At 38.6% G+C, this 13,601-nt stretch overlaps 1 protein-coding gene across 4 annotated transcripts in view; it reads left to right on the top strand.

The window, feature by feature from the left end:
* Positions 1–311: 311 nt before the first annotated feature.
* The window catches only part of cep152 (centrosomal protein 152), an 18,517-nt gene continuing 5,227 nt past the window's right edge, over positions 312–13,601 (top strand). For 2 of the 4 annotated variants that reach the window (XM_081608267.1, XM_017305231.2), the window contains exons 1-19: positions 312–813; positions 955–1,051; positions 3,748–3,857; positions 3,938–3,998; positions 5,031–5,327; positions 5,422–5,581; positions 5,860–6,000; positions 6,086–6,225; positions 7,058–7,258; positions 7,359–7,506; positions 7,726–7,817; positions 7,927–8,090; positions 9,393–9,594; positions 10,171–10,269; positions 10,350–10,480; positions 10,887–11,015; positions 11,094–11,376; positions 11,906–12,160; positions 12,321–12,452. In XM_081608267.1, the coding sequence (XP_081464393.1) occupies positions 965–1,051; positions 3,748–3,857; positions 3,938–3,998; positions 5,031–5,327; positions 5,422–5,581; positions 5,860–6,000; positions 6,086–6,225; positions 7,058–7,258; positions 7,359–7,506; positions 7,726–7,817; positions 7,927–8,090; positions 9,393–9,594; positions 10,171–10,269; positions 10,350–10,480; positions 10,887–11,015; positions 11,094–11,376; positions 11,906–12,160; positions 12,321–12,452 (2,832 nt within the window). In that variant the 5' untranslated portion in view covers positions 312–813; positions 955–964. Of the gene's footprint in view, positions 814–912; positions 1,052–3,747; positions 3,858–3,937; positions 3,999–5,030; positions 5,328–5,421; positions 5,582–5,859; positions 6,001–6,085; positions 6,226–7,057; positions 7,259–7,358; positions 7,507–7,725; positions 7,818–7,926; positions 8,091–9,392; positions 9,595–10,170; positions 10,270–10,349; positions 10,481–10,886; positions 11,016–11,093; positions 11,377–11,905; positions 12,161–12,320; positions 12,453–13,601 lie in introns of all 4 variants that reach the window. The other 2 variants (XM_008411985.3, XM_081608266.1) reach the window with 2 other exon arrangements.

Here is a 13,601-nt window from a genome sequence, read left to right as displayed (position 1 = left end):
AGAATTCCTAGTATACAAGTTATAACTTTGGCGAGTCCAATAAAGACTATAATTCAAGATTATTTTAGGCCAAATATTTTTAGTTTTATGATTTATTTGAGTTTGTTACTTACTACTGATCATAAGAAAAGAAAATATCTGTTATCTAAAAAAAAAGCCATGGAATGATAAAATAAAACTATTCGCTCTCGGAGCGTGTATGGAGCCAACCATAGAGCCAACTATCACTACAACATACCAAGAACTACCCTACCCATAATTCCAGTAAAGCTGTTACTATGGAGACGTTGCTAACCTATACTATTCCAGGAATTAGAAAGAGAACAAAAACATTTCTGGCGTGTCTGTTCGACTAAGTGGACGGAATTTTAATGACTAAATCAGTGAAATGACAGTATTTTTGCTTCCTCGTGAAGCTGCATAAAGTTTTTGGGCAGCATTTTTCTTTTTTCCCGTTTACAACCGCGAGGGTTTGGCGCTGCTAATGCGCGCGAGTTTTCAAAGAGGGGGAGTCGACGTCACGCGTATGTTCAACAAGCTAGTTAGCTGGCTAACTTCTGTTAGCTTCTGATTTTAGAGTTTACTCTAAGGAGAACTGCTCGGAAAGTTTTGTTAAACTCTACACTAGCAGAAATAATCGGCGTCTACAGACACCGTTCTATAAGAAAGAGTTTTATGCTTTTGTTGATTTAAAAAAGCAAAGTTTTTTTTAAATCGCTGCTTTATAATGTAAACAGTAGCATGGTCAGCACTCAACAATATCTTAGATGAGCTACTAAAAGGAACTTACAAGTTTTTTACCCCCTCCACTTGGTAAGTTATTAATATGCATATCTGCTTGTGTCAACAAAAATTGAATTTAACATACATTTTACTTATCTTTTAAGTTAATGCCTGACTACGGTGCTGCAGCGTACCGAGCTGACCAGACCGTTTACTCTTCTTTCCAAGCAGGCAGTGCAACATGTCCATTGATTTTGACAGCGCTGCCCTTCAGACTCAACATGAGGAAGATGAATACGACCAGGAAGACTACGCAAGAGAACAAGAGGTGCAACACATAGCATGTCACAGTGTTAAGGGACCTATTTTCCTCAGCTTAATATTCAGCTTTTTGTGCCATGGTTATTTATTTGGATCTACATATTTAAATACATTGGATAACTGCATCTAATTGTTTTTTTAAAATCCTGTCTTAATTAATTGACTATACATTTCCAGGTTTAGGTCAGTTAGCAGCATCAGTATAAAAGTTCATACCAAAAAAGTTTTTAACATGTTAATAACAAGATTAATAATAACAACAATACTACTACTACTAATAACATACTGTATAAGACTACAGCAGCAAAATACTGCAGTTATTAGAAATAAAAATATTGGATTCCGGATCCCAGGGATGTTGCACTGAGTCGGATCACTTTTTATTTGGTCATAATGGCTACCATTACATCTGGAGGAATTGGGTGGAAACTGTAAAGGTTTATAGTACCATTCCTGCTGTGAAGTACGGAGTTGGCAACATCGTTGCTTTGGGCAAGAGAGACTGGTGGACTTTTCAAAACAGATGGTGTTGTATGGAAAAGACAGTGCTGGAGCGGTATTCAAGATATCAGTAACTCAAGCTTGGCAACAAATCGGTCTTACAAATTAGCATTGATCAAAAGCATACAGCCAAGATAGAAAGGAGTTGAAGAATAGCAGAATTAATGTTTTGGATTGGCTACTCTCAGTCGCATAGAAAAAAAAACATTACCAGAGGTGAAAAGGTGGGTGAAAGTAAAATAGCCTGGAAACCTGTGGGATCATAAAAAAATTGCGTCAAACTAATGTATGAAGTTTTTGGAGCCGTCTGTCTGTCTGTCCGCTGTAAATGTACTTCAGTGTTTTTCAAACAGAAAAGTCGGCCTACAGAAAGGTCAGTAAATGTACTCCACGTATTGTTGAAGCTTCTTTTGCATGAATTATTGCATCTGTGCAGCCGGTCCAATCACCGTGTGGCTCTGCTGAGGTGATAAGGAAGTCTGGGTTGCTTTAATGATGGCTTTCAGTTCATCTGCATCGTTGAGTCTGCTGTCATCTAGTCAAACACACTGGTGTCATCAACACCTATGATTTTGGCAGTGTGGGAAGGCTGTACTGGTACATAAAACTGAAGTGTATTGAGATAAAAATTAGATAAAATTTTGCGAAGAACAACTGGAGAAAGTGAAAGTTGGCCTGTCATGATAAGAAATTTTGCTGAACGATAAATTGTTCCAGAAGTTATTGCAATAAATAATAATACTGCTGTTTTGAGACCATTTTCAAGTAATACAATCTAATATAAGTAATATTTAACACTGGAACTGGAAGACATTATAAATATCCAAAATAAATAATAGAAAAAAATATCAGATTAAAAAATAAAATTACCAATGTAGTCAAAATGCTCCTTCAAAAAAGTTTGAGGGAAAGTTTAGACCAAAACAGCAGACTGCAGACTTTTGTCCTCCAGTTTTTGGTAGAAAGAGAAAAATGATAAATCATGCAAATAGAAATGATTGAGCTCATTTTTATTTATCATGCGATTAATTAATTGATTTATTGCTACAGACCTAACAGGGAGAGCTGTCCACTGCTGTTGGATTGTGATTGTAAATGATAAATCTGTCAGGTTGTTCTCTGCTGTTTGTAGACGCAGTAAAGTGTTCATTGTTTGAATGTCACAAATCACAGCCACCCTCTCACAGGCCCACCTCCACTTAGCGCTGTTCACACCCACAATCTGTTACTCCATGTGTCTGAGCTATTATTGGCTCGGCGGAGAGGCCTCCTTCCAGGTGTGTCCCGCTGAAACTCGCTCTGCCCTGCGGCCTCCCTACTTTCTCCTTCCTCTGAGTCGATTCGTTTCCACTCTTGACCCCGTTTGAGCTCGAGTTAGGAGGGAAGAAATGTTGCTGAGCTGCTTGCTGATTAGATTCAAAACTAACTTCTTCCCTCCGAGTTCCTTTCATTTTATCAATTCGTAGTAACCTACTTATTGCACACAAACTGGTCAAGGGGAACTCGTTTGCTGCCAGTAACTGGAATGTTTCTGCTCCAGTTAACCCTGCTATATGTTTTTTTTCTGAACAATGGAGGTCTTTGGGAGCGAAACGCAGTGATGTCACAGGAAGCCGACGACATGCCGGGCGCACTTTGAATGTTTCACACTGGAGGTCATCTCCGCAGATGTATCAGGATATGTTGGTGGTATAGATGGAAGCGGAGGATTTTTTCTAGATGTGTAATTGTGGTGATATGGGTCCGTCGGTCGTGGACACAGTCGAGGATCTGAGGAATATTCAGGAATCTTTGTGGGAAGTAAGTCCAGCAGGTTCTGCTCGTTTCTGAAAGCCTGACACAAAACTTTCTCTGCTTTTTTTAAAGGTGCAAAAATGTATAAATAAGGCATTTTATTACTGATTCAAGTAAAAATGTACACATTTGAAAACTTCTGGTTAGTTTGTTGAACGCTGCGTTGAACTATCATTTCAAAACAAATAAAAAATTTTAGTTTAGTTTCAGAATCTTCATAAAACATTGAGGAAGATCAGAAAATACCTTTTGTCACTTATGAGAAAACAAACAAAGTGCCGCCTCGTCTTGCTGCTTCTCACGTCGTCATTGATCGGCTCTCTGTGTTATTTCTTTACACTGTGTTAGTTTATAACTTTGTTGCTGAGCAACCTTGCTGACTAATCTCCATGTGTCGTGTCTCTGCAGCTGCACAAGCTGCTCACCGACTTACCAGATGACATGCTGGAAGACAGCAGAGACTCCTCCTCCCCTGAGCTTGAGTGCTCTACCTACAGCAATAAAAACACCGGCAGCAGGTAACGCGTGTTTCTGTTCACCCATCAGTCCAGTCTGGAGACTTTTAGAAGTGGTTGAGAGTGATTTTGTTTTCTCTCAGCCCACAGACGAAGTGGAACCAGGATTGGTCTGATCATTCGCATCCAACCTCTCACACACAGGTTGTCTTACTTTGTCCGTCCATCCATCCATCCATCCATCCATCCATCCATCCATCCATCCATCCATCCATCCATCCATCCATCCATCCATCCATCCATCCATCCACCTACCCACCTACCCACCCATCCATCCATCCATCCATCCATCCATCCATCCATCCATCCATCCATCCATCCATCCATCCATCCATCCATCCATCCATCCATCCATCCATCCATCCATCCATCCACCCACCCACCCACCTCACTCACTCACTCACTCACTCACTCACTCACTCACTCACTCACTCACTCACTCACTCACTCACTCACTCACTCACTCACCCACCCACCTACCCACAAATCAACCCGAGGAGAGGGTCACTTTGTGTTTGTATTAAATCTACAACCGAAACGATTTATCACGATGAATCAATTACTCAAATAATCGTCAAATTAGTATTTGATTGATTGTTAACTCTAGTGTAGACTCAAACAAAACTGTACAAAAAAATACAAACATTTTGCATTTAATATGGAGATATTTATAGATGTGTTCTACCCAAATCTCCTCAGGTCGCAGTTTTAGCTTCACCTGATTCAAATTCTGTCAATAAAAATCTGCTATTATGCACCTTTTGCTACCAAATTATTAATTGGTTAATCCAAATAAAACAGATCAGCCCTACTCTGGATTAATGTCAAGTTGAGAAAGGTCTGAGCTTTTCACATGTTAATGTTAGAAGTATTTGTTTTAGCTGCAGATTCATCCTTTGCTACAAAAGATCAAACGTTCGCTGAAGCAAATCTGTTATTGCATTTTAGGCAATAAATGTTCATTTTGTTGTATAAAAAAAAGGAACTAAATTATTTATTTGCTTTTTTTCTTGTATTTGTAATACTGTATGAAAATTACATAAGTGAACAAATTAAAAATCTGCCAGTTTTGCTATCTGATTAATCCATGACTAAAATAATTAGATCATTACTGTCCAACATTCAAAGTAAATAAAAGAAAAACAGATCAGTAACGCTGTTACTGTTTCTCTGAAGGCCTACGAAGTCGACTACGATCACGGCTTGCCCGATGGGTACGCGTACGAGGATGGACACGCTAACGGACACCTGCCTCACAGTCTGCCTCCCGGCTGGGATCAGGGTCGTCACTTTGCTCAGGAAAATCGAACAAACATGGACTCGGATGAATATGCAGATACCGGGGATTATTCTGCGGAGTGTGACCCCCGGTTGTTCCCTGAAAGCACCAGAAGCAATCTGGATTATAACGGCGACGGAGGCTACAGGAGTCCGCAGTGCCACGGCGACCACAACGCCAGAAACCATTTCCAAGTGAGTTATCCATCTTTGTCTGGAGAAATCCTGAAGTTTTCGTTTTTTGTTCCATGTGCGTTAATAAACAGTTTTTCTTTGTTTTGATCCTCAGAAGTTAACCTCTGGACCAGGTGACCATGGCAACAATCAGTTCAAGGTTAATTATAACCCTCAGCATCCAGCCCATCAGCCAAAAGTGTTAAACCCTCATAGTGCTCAGCAAAAAGATCAATTCGAACAGCTGCAGAGGGAATTTCTTGATTCAACGCAACGTAAGTTTCAGTGATCTTTGTTTTGAGGCTGCATTAAGGAACTGCTGGTTTTATTGTCTTGTTTTTTTATTTTTGAAGTTTTAATGTTGGTGAAATGCTGAGGATTGAAAAGCCTTACCAACTTATAGTCTACCGTATTTTCTGGACTATAAGGCGACCTTAAAACCCTTTAATTTTATCAAAAACGTCAGGTGCCTTATAAACAGGAGTATTTTAAAAATACGGCTTTTGTTAAAACTATGAATAATTTGGGGATCTAAATGTTTGTGGTGTTTCAGAAACTGCAGACAAGGAGCAGGTTGCGCAGCTGCAGGTGTTGAACAAAGCTCAGCAGAGGCAAATCGAAGACCTGGAGCGGAAACTGGAGGATTCGCGCCGAAATATGAGATACATCGAGCATCAGTTTGCAATCGTCAAAGGTTAGTTTCACTCTGTTTGTCTGCACACTATGAAATGTATGTGAAAATAACCACATACATGAGAGCCTGCTGTTATTTTTAACAGATGAAAAAGATGGGCTGGCGGTAAGTTTCAGGGAGTCGAGTCGATTGATTGAAGAAGCAAAGAAAGGAGAAGCTCAGATGCAAAACAAACTGAAGGCTCTGGAGCAGCAGGTCCAGATCCTGAAAGAGAAAGACCAGGAGGTAAACGTTTCACCTCACCATCCCTGCTGCTTATTGCTTAGTTTATTTGCTCATCTTTCATCAACAATCATTAAACTGTACAACAATGTATTAGTACCATTGTAGATAGAAAAAAGGAGTAAATTTTTGCCAAAAAACTCTGAAATTTCAGAAATTTTCTTTAAAAAATTCTGAGCTTCAAAATTGAAAATGTGCTTGAAAAAATAAACATTTTTAGATTAATCTCAGAAATTTTCTAAAAAAAAAAAAAAGAAAAGAAAAGAAAAAGAGGAAGTTTCCAAGCTCCAAAAGTAAAACTTATGCTCGAAAAAAACTGAGATCAATCTCAGACGTTTTCTAGAACAAAAATGTGAAAATTAATTAACTTGGAAATTTTGAGATTAACACAGAAATTTTCTAGAAAAATCAGCTGCAATAGGCAAAGAAATCTAGAAAATTTCTGAGGTTAATTAAAAAATGTCTGAAGTTAATCTCAGAACTTATTCTGAGATTAATTTTTGAGATTTTCTGAAAAAATCTCAAACAATTTGTGAGATTTCAAGAAAATGTCAGTTTTTTTTGTTGTTTTTTTTTTTTTACCAGAAATTAACTCCTTTCTTCAGCCTGCAGTGGCCCTAATATGCTGTCATAAAACTGATAATTTTGTCATTTAAAATTGCTTTATGTAGCATTTGTACACTGCAGTTAAAAACAATACCTATATGCAGAAATAATGCACCTTAAGTAATTTAAGCTGATATTCTTAAATTTTTTCTTTAAATATTCTGTCATTGAAATCATTTGGAGAATAAATCAGGTGTTGTGTTTAAAGCCGAAGCGTTTCGTGTTGCAGAACATGAAGAAGCTGAAGGTCGCTGACGCTGCAGTGGACAGCATGAAGCAGCAGATGCTGGAGCTTTGCCGCTCTGACACGCTGTCCAGAGCGCGGCAGCAGCACGACAGAGACCTCGCCGTCATGAAGGAGCAGCACGAAGCGGCGCTGCTGGCCGTGCAGCAGAAACTCGACTCCACCTCCCAGGCTTTGAACGACCAGGTCAGTAATTTAATTTAGAACAATTTATGCATCAACGCTTCGTGCAGAAACATCATAAGTGCGGTTTTTGTGTTGCTCCTGTTTGCTTTCCTGCTTCTAGGTTGACGTTAGTCAGAAGTTGCAGCAGCAAGTTCAGCAGCTGGAGCGCCAGAGAGAAGAAGAGCAGCTGGAGAGAGCCAGGATCGTCAATTCTCTGAGCCAGCGCCTCGAAGAGAGTCAGCAACAATGTGCCAAGCTGCTGCAGACGAGTCAGTAACGAGTCCAGATATGTGCTGGGAAAAGTATTTACACCCTCACAGATTTCCTTCGTTTTCTTCTGAGACATTTTGCAGAAAATGTCTTGGATCGTCAAATACCTTTAAATATCAAACAAGGATAACGTGTAAATACAAAATGAGGTTATCAAATTATGATTTTACTTAATAAGAAAAAGTCATTGTTGAGTAATTTTGCTTGTTTTTCTTCAGATTCTGTTCAGGAAATGAGTCAAATGCAGATCAAACTACAACAAGCTCAGTCAGCCAAGACACTGAGCGAAAACATAAACAAAGTTTTACAGGTTTGCTTTCCATTTTTATTTTTTTTACTACTAAATTACTGTTAAATGTTCTCCAGAGACGGGGCTGTGTAAACCTGTCAGCCTAAACCTGTTTTTGTTCACCTGAAAGGAGGACATGGCTGAACTGAAGGAGCAGATTACGCTGTATGAATCTGCCCTGAAACACGGCGTTATAGCGTTTGACCTCAGCAACGACTGGGAGAACCAGCTGTCTGAATCCTGCATGGATCTGGGACTAAAGAAACCCGAAAGGAAGAACGGAACAGTTCACAGGTAGGCTGTGATCACTGGGATTTTGCGCTGCCTCTGGGGTTAACACAGGGTTTCCTGAAACCCGTTAAAATTACTTGAATTTCAAGTAAAGTGCTTGATATTCAAACTGCAGTTTTGTAATAAACATTTGATTAAAAGCCAAATTAGGAAAACACAATTTACAGTTGAAACCTGGTATTTTCAAACATCTACTAAAGAAGAGATATTTTTTATGACTGTCTGAAGTTAAATGAAACTAAACTTAACTTGTTTTAGATTAGTTAGAATTACCAAAATTATTTGTATTTACTAAATACCAGAAAACCTAGCAAAAAATTTGTTATATATACATTTTTTGCAACTTTCTTTGTGTATTTAATTTGAGCATAAAGGTCATTTAGCTTAACACAGTTTGTTTGTTTCAATGTATTGAATATTTATTGATCTGTGTAATTGAAATATAAGTTTGGCTTAGGGGCTGGAAGATAAATCAACAATATATATCACAATGGATACGCGATCAATATCACTAGACGGAATATTCAAAATATAGAATATTCACTGAACTCAGATTCAGAACCACACAGCATTGTGGGAAATGTAGGCAGAGGACATCCTTTAGCTGCTCATTTTGGTGGAATCAACTGACTTGCTCACTCTTTGGTTACCTAGCAACTCGCTCACTCTTTGGTTACCTAGCAACTCGGTCACTCTTTGGTTACCTAGCAACAGCCAGTGGAGTAACTGCCACAGCAGCAGCAGTTTAAGGTTCCACCACCGGTCCTCAAAACTGCTTAAAAATAATAAACAGGTTGGAGTGAAAACTGTGGACAAAACAGGAAATGTCACACCACCAGTTTGGCAGTAATTCAGACATTTAAAACAAAAAGTTAATCAATAATTATCAATATCGACTGATGTGAAATGTGATAGGTTTTTCAGCCAAATTGTCCAGCCTCTGCTTATATTTTATACATAAAACAGTTATTAAAATTGGGGAACTTTTTTATGAAATTAGTGTTTTGTCACATGTGTTTAAGAAACATTTAAAAACATACATTTTTTAAATATTTTAATTTACCTTGTCCTTATTGTCGAATGTTTAATACCATCACAAGACTTTATTAATAACAGTAAAAAATGATGTCACAGTGAATTCTAACTGTATATTCTTTAGTTAAATTGTGTTGTTTTTATCTCTAATTGTGGTGCTGGAAAAGTTTGAAAACTTTACTGTTGAAAAGTGAACGAACCTGCAGACGTAACATCAGATCTCTTCCGCTGGTTCTCATAAAACTTACGACTCTCCATTTGGCTCTTCAGCACCACCATGAATCACCTGTCCGACTCCAAGCTGCCCAAGGAGGAAGCGTTGAGGCTGCTGCGTGTGGAAATGCAGCGCTGCCTGGGATGTTTAAAGGGGAAGAGGCAGAAGATCAACCAGCTGCAGGAGGAGCTGCGGCTCGCTCAGGGGAGAGTCGGGGAGCTGGAGGCCCAGCTGGAGGAGGCGAAGCTCTGCTCTGCAGTAAGGGCTCCCCCTGGTGGACGCTTTTTAAGATTAACTGGCATTTACCAGCTTGTGACCCTGTGTTGACCTCAGTCAGCGTATTTCAAAGAGATTTTACATGATAGACCAACAGAGTCGTGCATAATAGTGAAGTGGAATGGAAGCAGTAGTTTTATTCTATTATTTGTTTGTTTGTTTTTTTACAATGTTTGCATTTAGTCTCTGAATCTGTACATTTGAACAAAATTGGTCTTCTAAAAAAGGCTAGATGAGATCAAAGCACCAAACTGCAAACTTCTGAAATCCAGTTTTTGATAGAAAGAGAGAAAAGAGAAAAATGATGAATCATGCAAATGGAAATCAATGAATTAATTGTAATTATTATTTGCGACCAGACAAAAATTATTTTGTAGCAAAAAGACCTTTTGGGATTGAAACGGTTCCTGACTCCTGGTTTATCTCATGAAAAACTTAACAAAACATTTTTAAATGAACAGTTTTGCACTGCAAATGGTCCTGGAAGACATGCAACAAGACTCAAACACGCTAACTGAAGTTGTTCTTGTTCTGAAATAAATAACTTTTGCTCCTCAGGCCAGAGAGACCAGCCAGAGGAAACACCTGGACACGACTGAAGGCTCTCAGAAAGAGTTGAGATCGCAGGAAGAGGCACACCTGCTGGAACAAGTGGAGGTTGAGTTTCGTCCATTTTCTTTACCTTCTTTGGTTTATTTAAGACAAAATGTTAAGTCTGTTTTCCTGTCAACCTGTAGATGCTTGAAAAGAAGAATAAAGAGCTGAAACAGAACGAAGAAAAGCTGAAATCTGCCAACTCTGAGCTGTGCACCAAAATGAGAGAGATGATCCAAGAACTGGACCAAGAAAAGCAAGAAGCTGCTCAGAGGTAAGACCCATCACAAAATGGGTTTATTTATTCATCTGCTGAAACGATTAATCGTGATTAATCGATTATTAAAATAATCATAAACTAATTTAGTAATTGATTCATCATTTACTAAGGCAATTTGCTGAAAGAACAGAGTCAGAGCAGGAATTAAGCTAAAACTGCAAACTGAACATTTTGCATTTAAGATAAAAAACTCCTCAAATTATTGATCAATTAATCCAAAAAATGATCAAGCATGCAGTAAAGGAATGTTATGTTGTTGAATTTCAGGTAATAAAATATATTATTTAAAAACACAATTGAATCATTATTTCTATCTGATTAATTGTAAGAATAATTGATTCCTGAAGCAATCGTTAGTACAGTCCTGATATTTATAAATCATTTGCATGTTTTTTTTTAGGACTGAGCGGATAAATCAGCAGTACAGAGATGATGTGGTGAACCGGGTCAGAACAGAACTCCTGCTAGAACACAACGCGGAGGTGGAGCAGCTGACTGCACAGCACCAGCAGCAGATTCAGCAGCTGCAGTAAGTCTCTGTCCCTAAAACTGAAATCTGTTCTCCTTTACACGTCGCTTAACGCACCTGTTTTAACTTCCTCCACAGAAACCAGCTGTCAGAGGTCAGCGATAAGATGTTGGCCGTGCAGGAATGTTACATCTCTGTCTGCAAAGAGAAGTGTTTCCTGGAGGAAACTCTGAAGAAGAAACAGGAAGAAGAAAGTAGTGAAGCGCTGGAGAAGCTGAGGGGTGAACTGGAGGCTCAGCATCAGGCCGCCATGCTGAAGCTTAAAGGAGACTGGACCAAAGAGAAAGAGGCTGAAATCCAGCAGGAAGTGAGCTGCCATGTCGCTTCCACTGAAGCCAAATGGAAGAAGGAACTTCAAAAGGTCTGAAACGATTAATCGTGATTAATCGTTTATTGAAATAATTGTCAACTATTTTAGTAATCGATTAATCGCTAACTGGAGTACATAAATTCATAATTATGTGTTTTTGAAAGATTGAAGATTAAGACTTAAATAAATAAGCAATGCTTAGCCTGGTGGCCCGCCAGGCTTACAATACACTGGAGGAAACCCTGGTATTTTTAGCTGTAGATATGTCATTAGCTACAAATAACCAAGCGTAAACTAAAGGAATGTTATGTCATTGGATTTCAGGTAATACAACGTTTATTTTCTTATCTAATAAAGTAATTGAATTATTTATTTGCATCTTTTAATATATTTACAATATTTTTTTAAGTCTTCCCATGAAAAATCTGCCATTTTTGCTATCCGATTAATCGATTAATCGTCAAAAATAATTGATTGCAAAAATATTCGTTAGTTGCAGCCCTATTTGACTTATTAAATATAAGAGGCTCACCTACCTATTCTGACAGAATTCAGTATGTTTTGTCTTGTTGGGCTGCAGAGAGAGAACATGTGGCTTCAGAAGCTGGAGGAGGCTAAGAAGGAGAGAAACGCTGCTGAGGTGAGCTGCCAAACAGACGAGCTCGAAGCCAGCGGTCGGGCAATTTCTGCTGAGGAGCTGGACTCCAGGCTCGCTGCCCAGAAGCAGCAGCTGCAACTGGAAGCTGACAAAGTGCAAAGCAAAGCTGTGGCGGAAGCCAGGAAACTAATCCAGAGAGAGTTGGAAGAGAAACACCTGAACGACATGGCCAAGCAGGTGAGTGTTTTAAGCTAGTACACAGCGAATAAGCTTTACCTCACACAAGCTGGGATTCATTTGTAGGTCGTTCTCAACATTAATCTTATAAACTGTTAACCTTATCTGTTATTTAAATGGTACAGCTTAGTGGTAGACTAAGCCCAGATTTGTGTTTCAGGTTGAAGGGGCTGTAACCCGAGCCTACAGCCGCTGGATCGAGGATCTGTGTTCGTTACCAGAATACCAAACTTTACTGCAAAGAGAAAAGGAGAAATGGGAAGAGCTGCAGGAAGAAATCACAAAGGAAAAAGTAGGAGAAACCTGTTAATTTTAGGGCTGCAACTAATCAATTATTATGATGATTAATCAATTAATCTGATTTTTAAAAATGGGCAGATTTTTCATCAAATCTCTTAAGCCTGTTTTACACAATATTAAAAGTACATTAAAATATGCAAATAATCAATTTAATTCCTTTTTTTAAATAACAAGATAAACATTTTAGTGAATGCTTGATCAGTTGTAGCAAAAACAAATACTTTGCTCAGGCTTTTCTGTTTAACATCAATAACCTGATATTAATCAATATCAGGTTCATTAATTAACTGCTAATTAAGAATAGCTCATTCTTAATTTGTTTTGATTAACAAAATTAAGAATAACATTTTTTTCACTGAATTTGAATTACCATATTTTCTGCTCTATAAGGCGCAGCTTCAATGAATGGCCTATTTTAAAACTTTTCCATAAGGCGCACAGAATAGACGCTTCAGTTTGGGTTGCCGATTTGTTCCGTACTTTATTATTACACATCCACATTTGTAAAGAAGTGATCCCCGAGTACTTTATATAGTAGGCTGCCCCAGTCATTGTTTCACTCACGGTGTTGGTGTTGCCATATTGTGCCCAACTGCATTCTGGGTAACACAGACCAACCGACACGCTGCTGCTGCAGTCTCTGTCTCTCTACCCCCGCCCATCCGCCCCCCTGGATTTAAATGTATTATAAAACTTTATTAACAAACCAGCGTTCTGACAACTATCCCAGCATGCACAGCGCGCTTCTTCTTCTACGGGGAAAAGGAAGTCAGCGGCTGCTTACCGTAGCTGCGAGACCTGTTGTGGCTCAATATTGGTCCATATAAAAGGCACACCGGATTATAAGGCGCACTGTCGGCTTTTGAGGAAATTGAAGGTTTTTAGGTGCCTTATAGTGCGGAAAATATGGTAGGTGAAGCTAAATCTTTGCTATCTTGGGAGTTCTTGGGTAGAACATATTTATAAAGTCTTTTTTCTATCTTTATTGCAAAATGTCCAGTTTTACTTAATTACCGCTCAGACTGAGTTTTTCTTCCAGCAAATGGGCTTTTTTTTATTTTATTTTTTTTGAGTCTGTACATTCCAGTTAGTTAACGATTAATCGATTACTAAATTGGTTGACAATTATTTCATTAATCGA

Source organism: Poecilia reticulata, chromosome 6, assembly GCF_904066995.2.
Source record: "Poecilia reticulata chromosome 6, P_reticulata-male-v2, whole genome shotgun sequence".
NCBI classification, from domain to species: Eukaryota; Metazoa; Chordata; class Actinopteri; order Cyprinodontiformes; family Poeciliidae; genus Poecilia; species Poecilia reticulata.
This window is presented reverse-complemented; position numbering and strand designations above follow the sequence as displayed.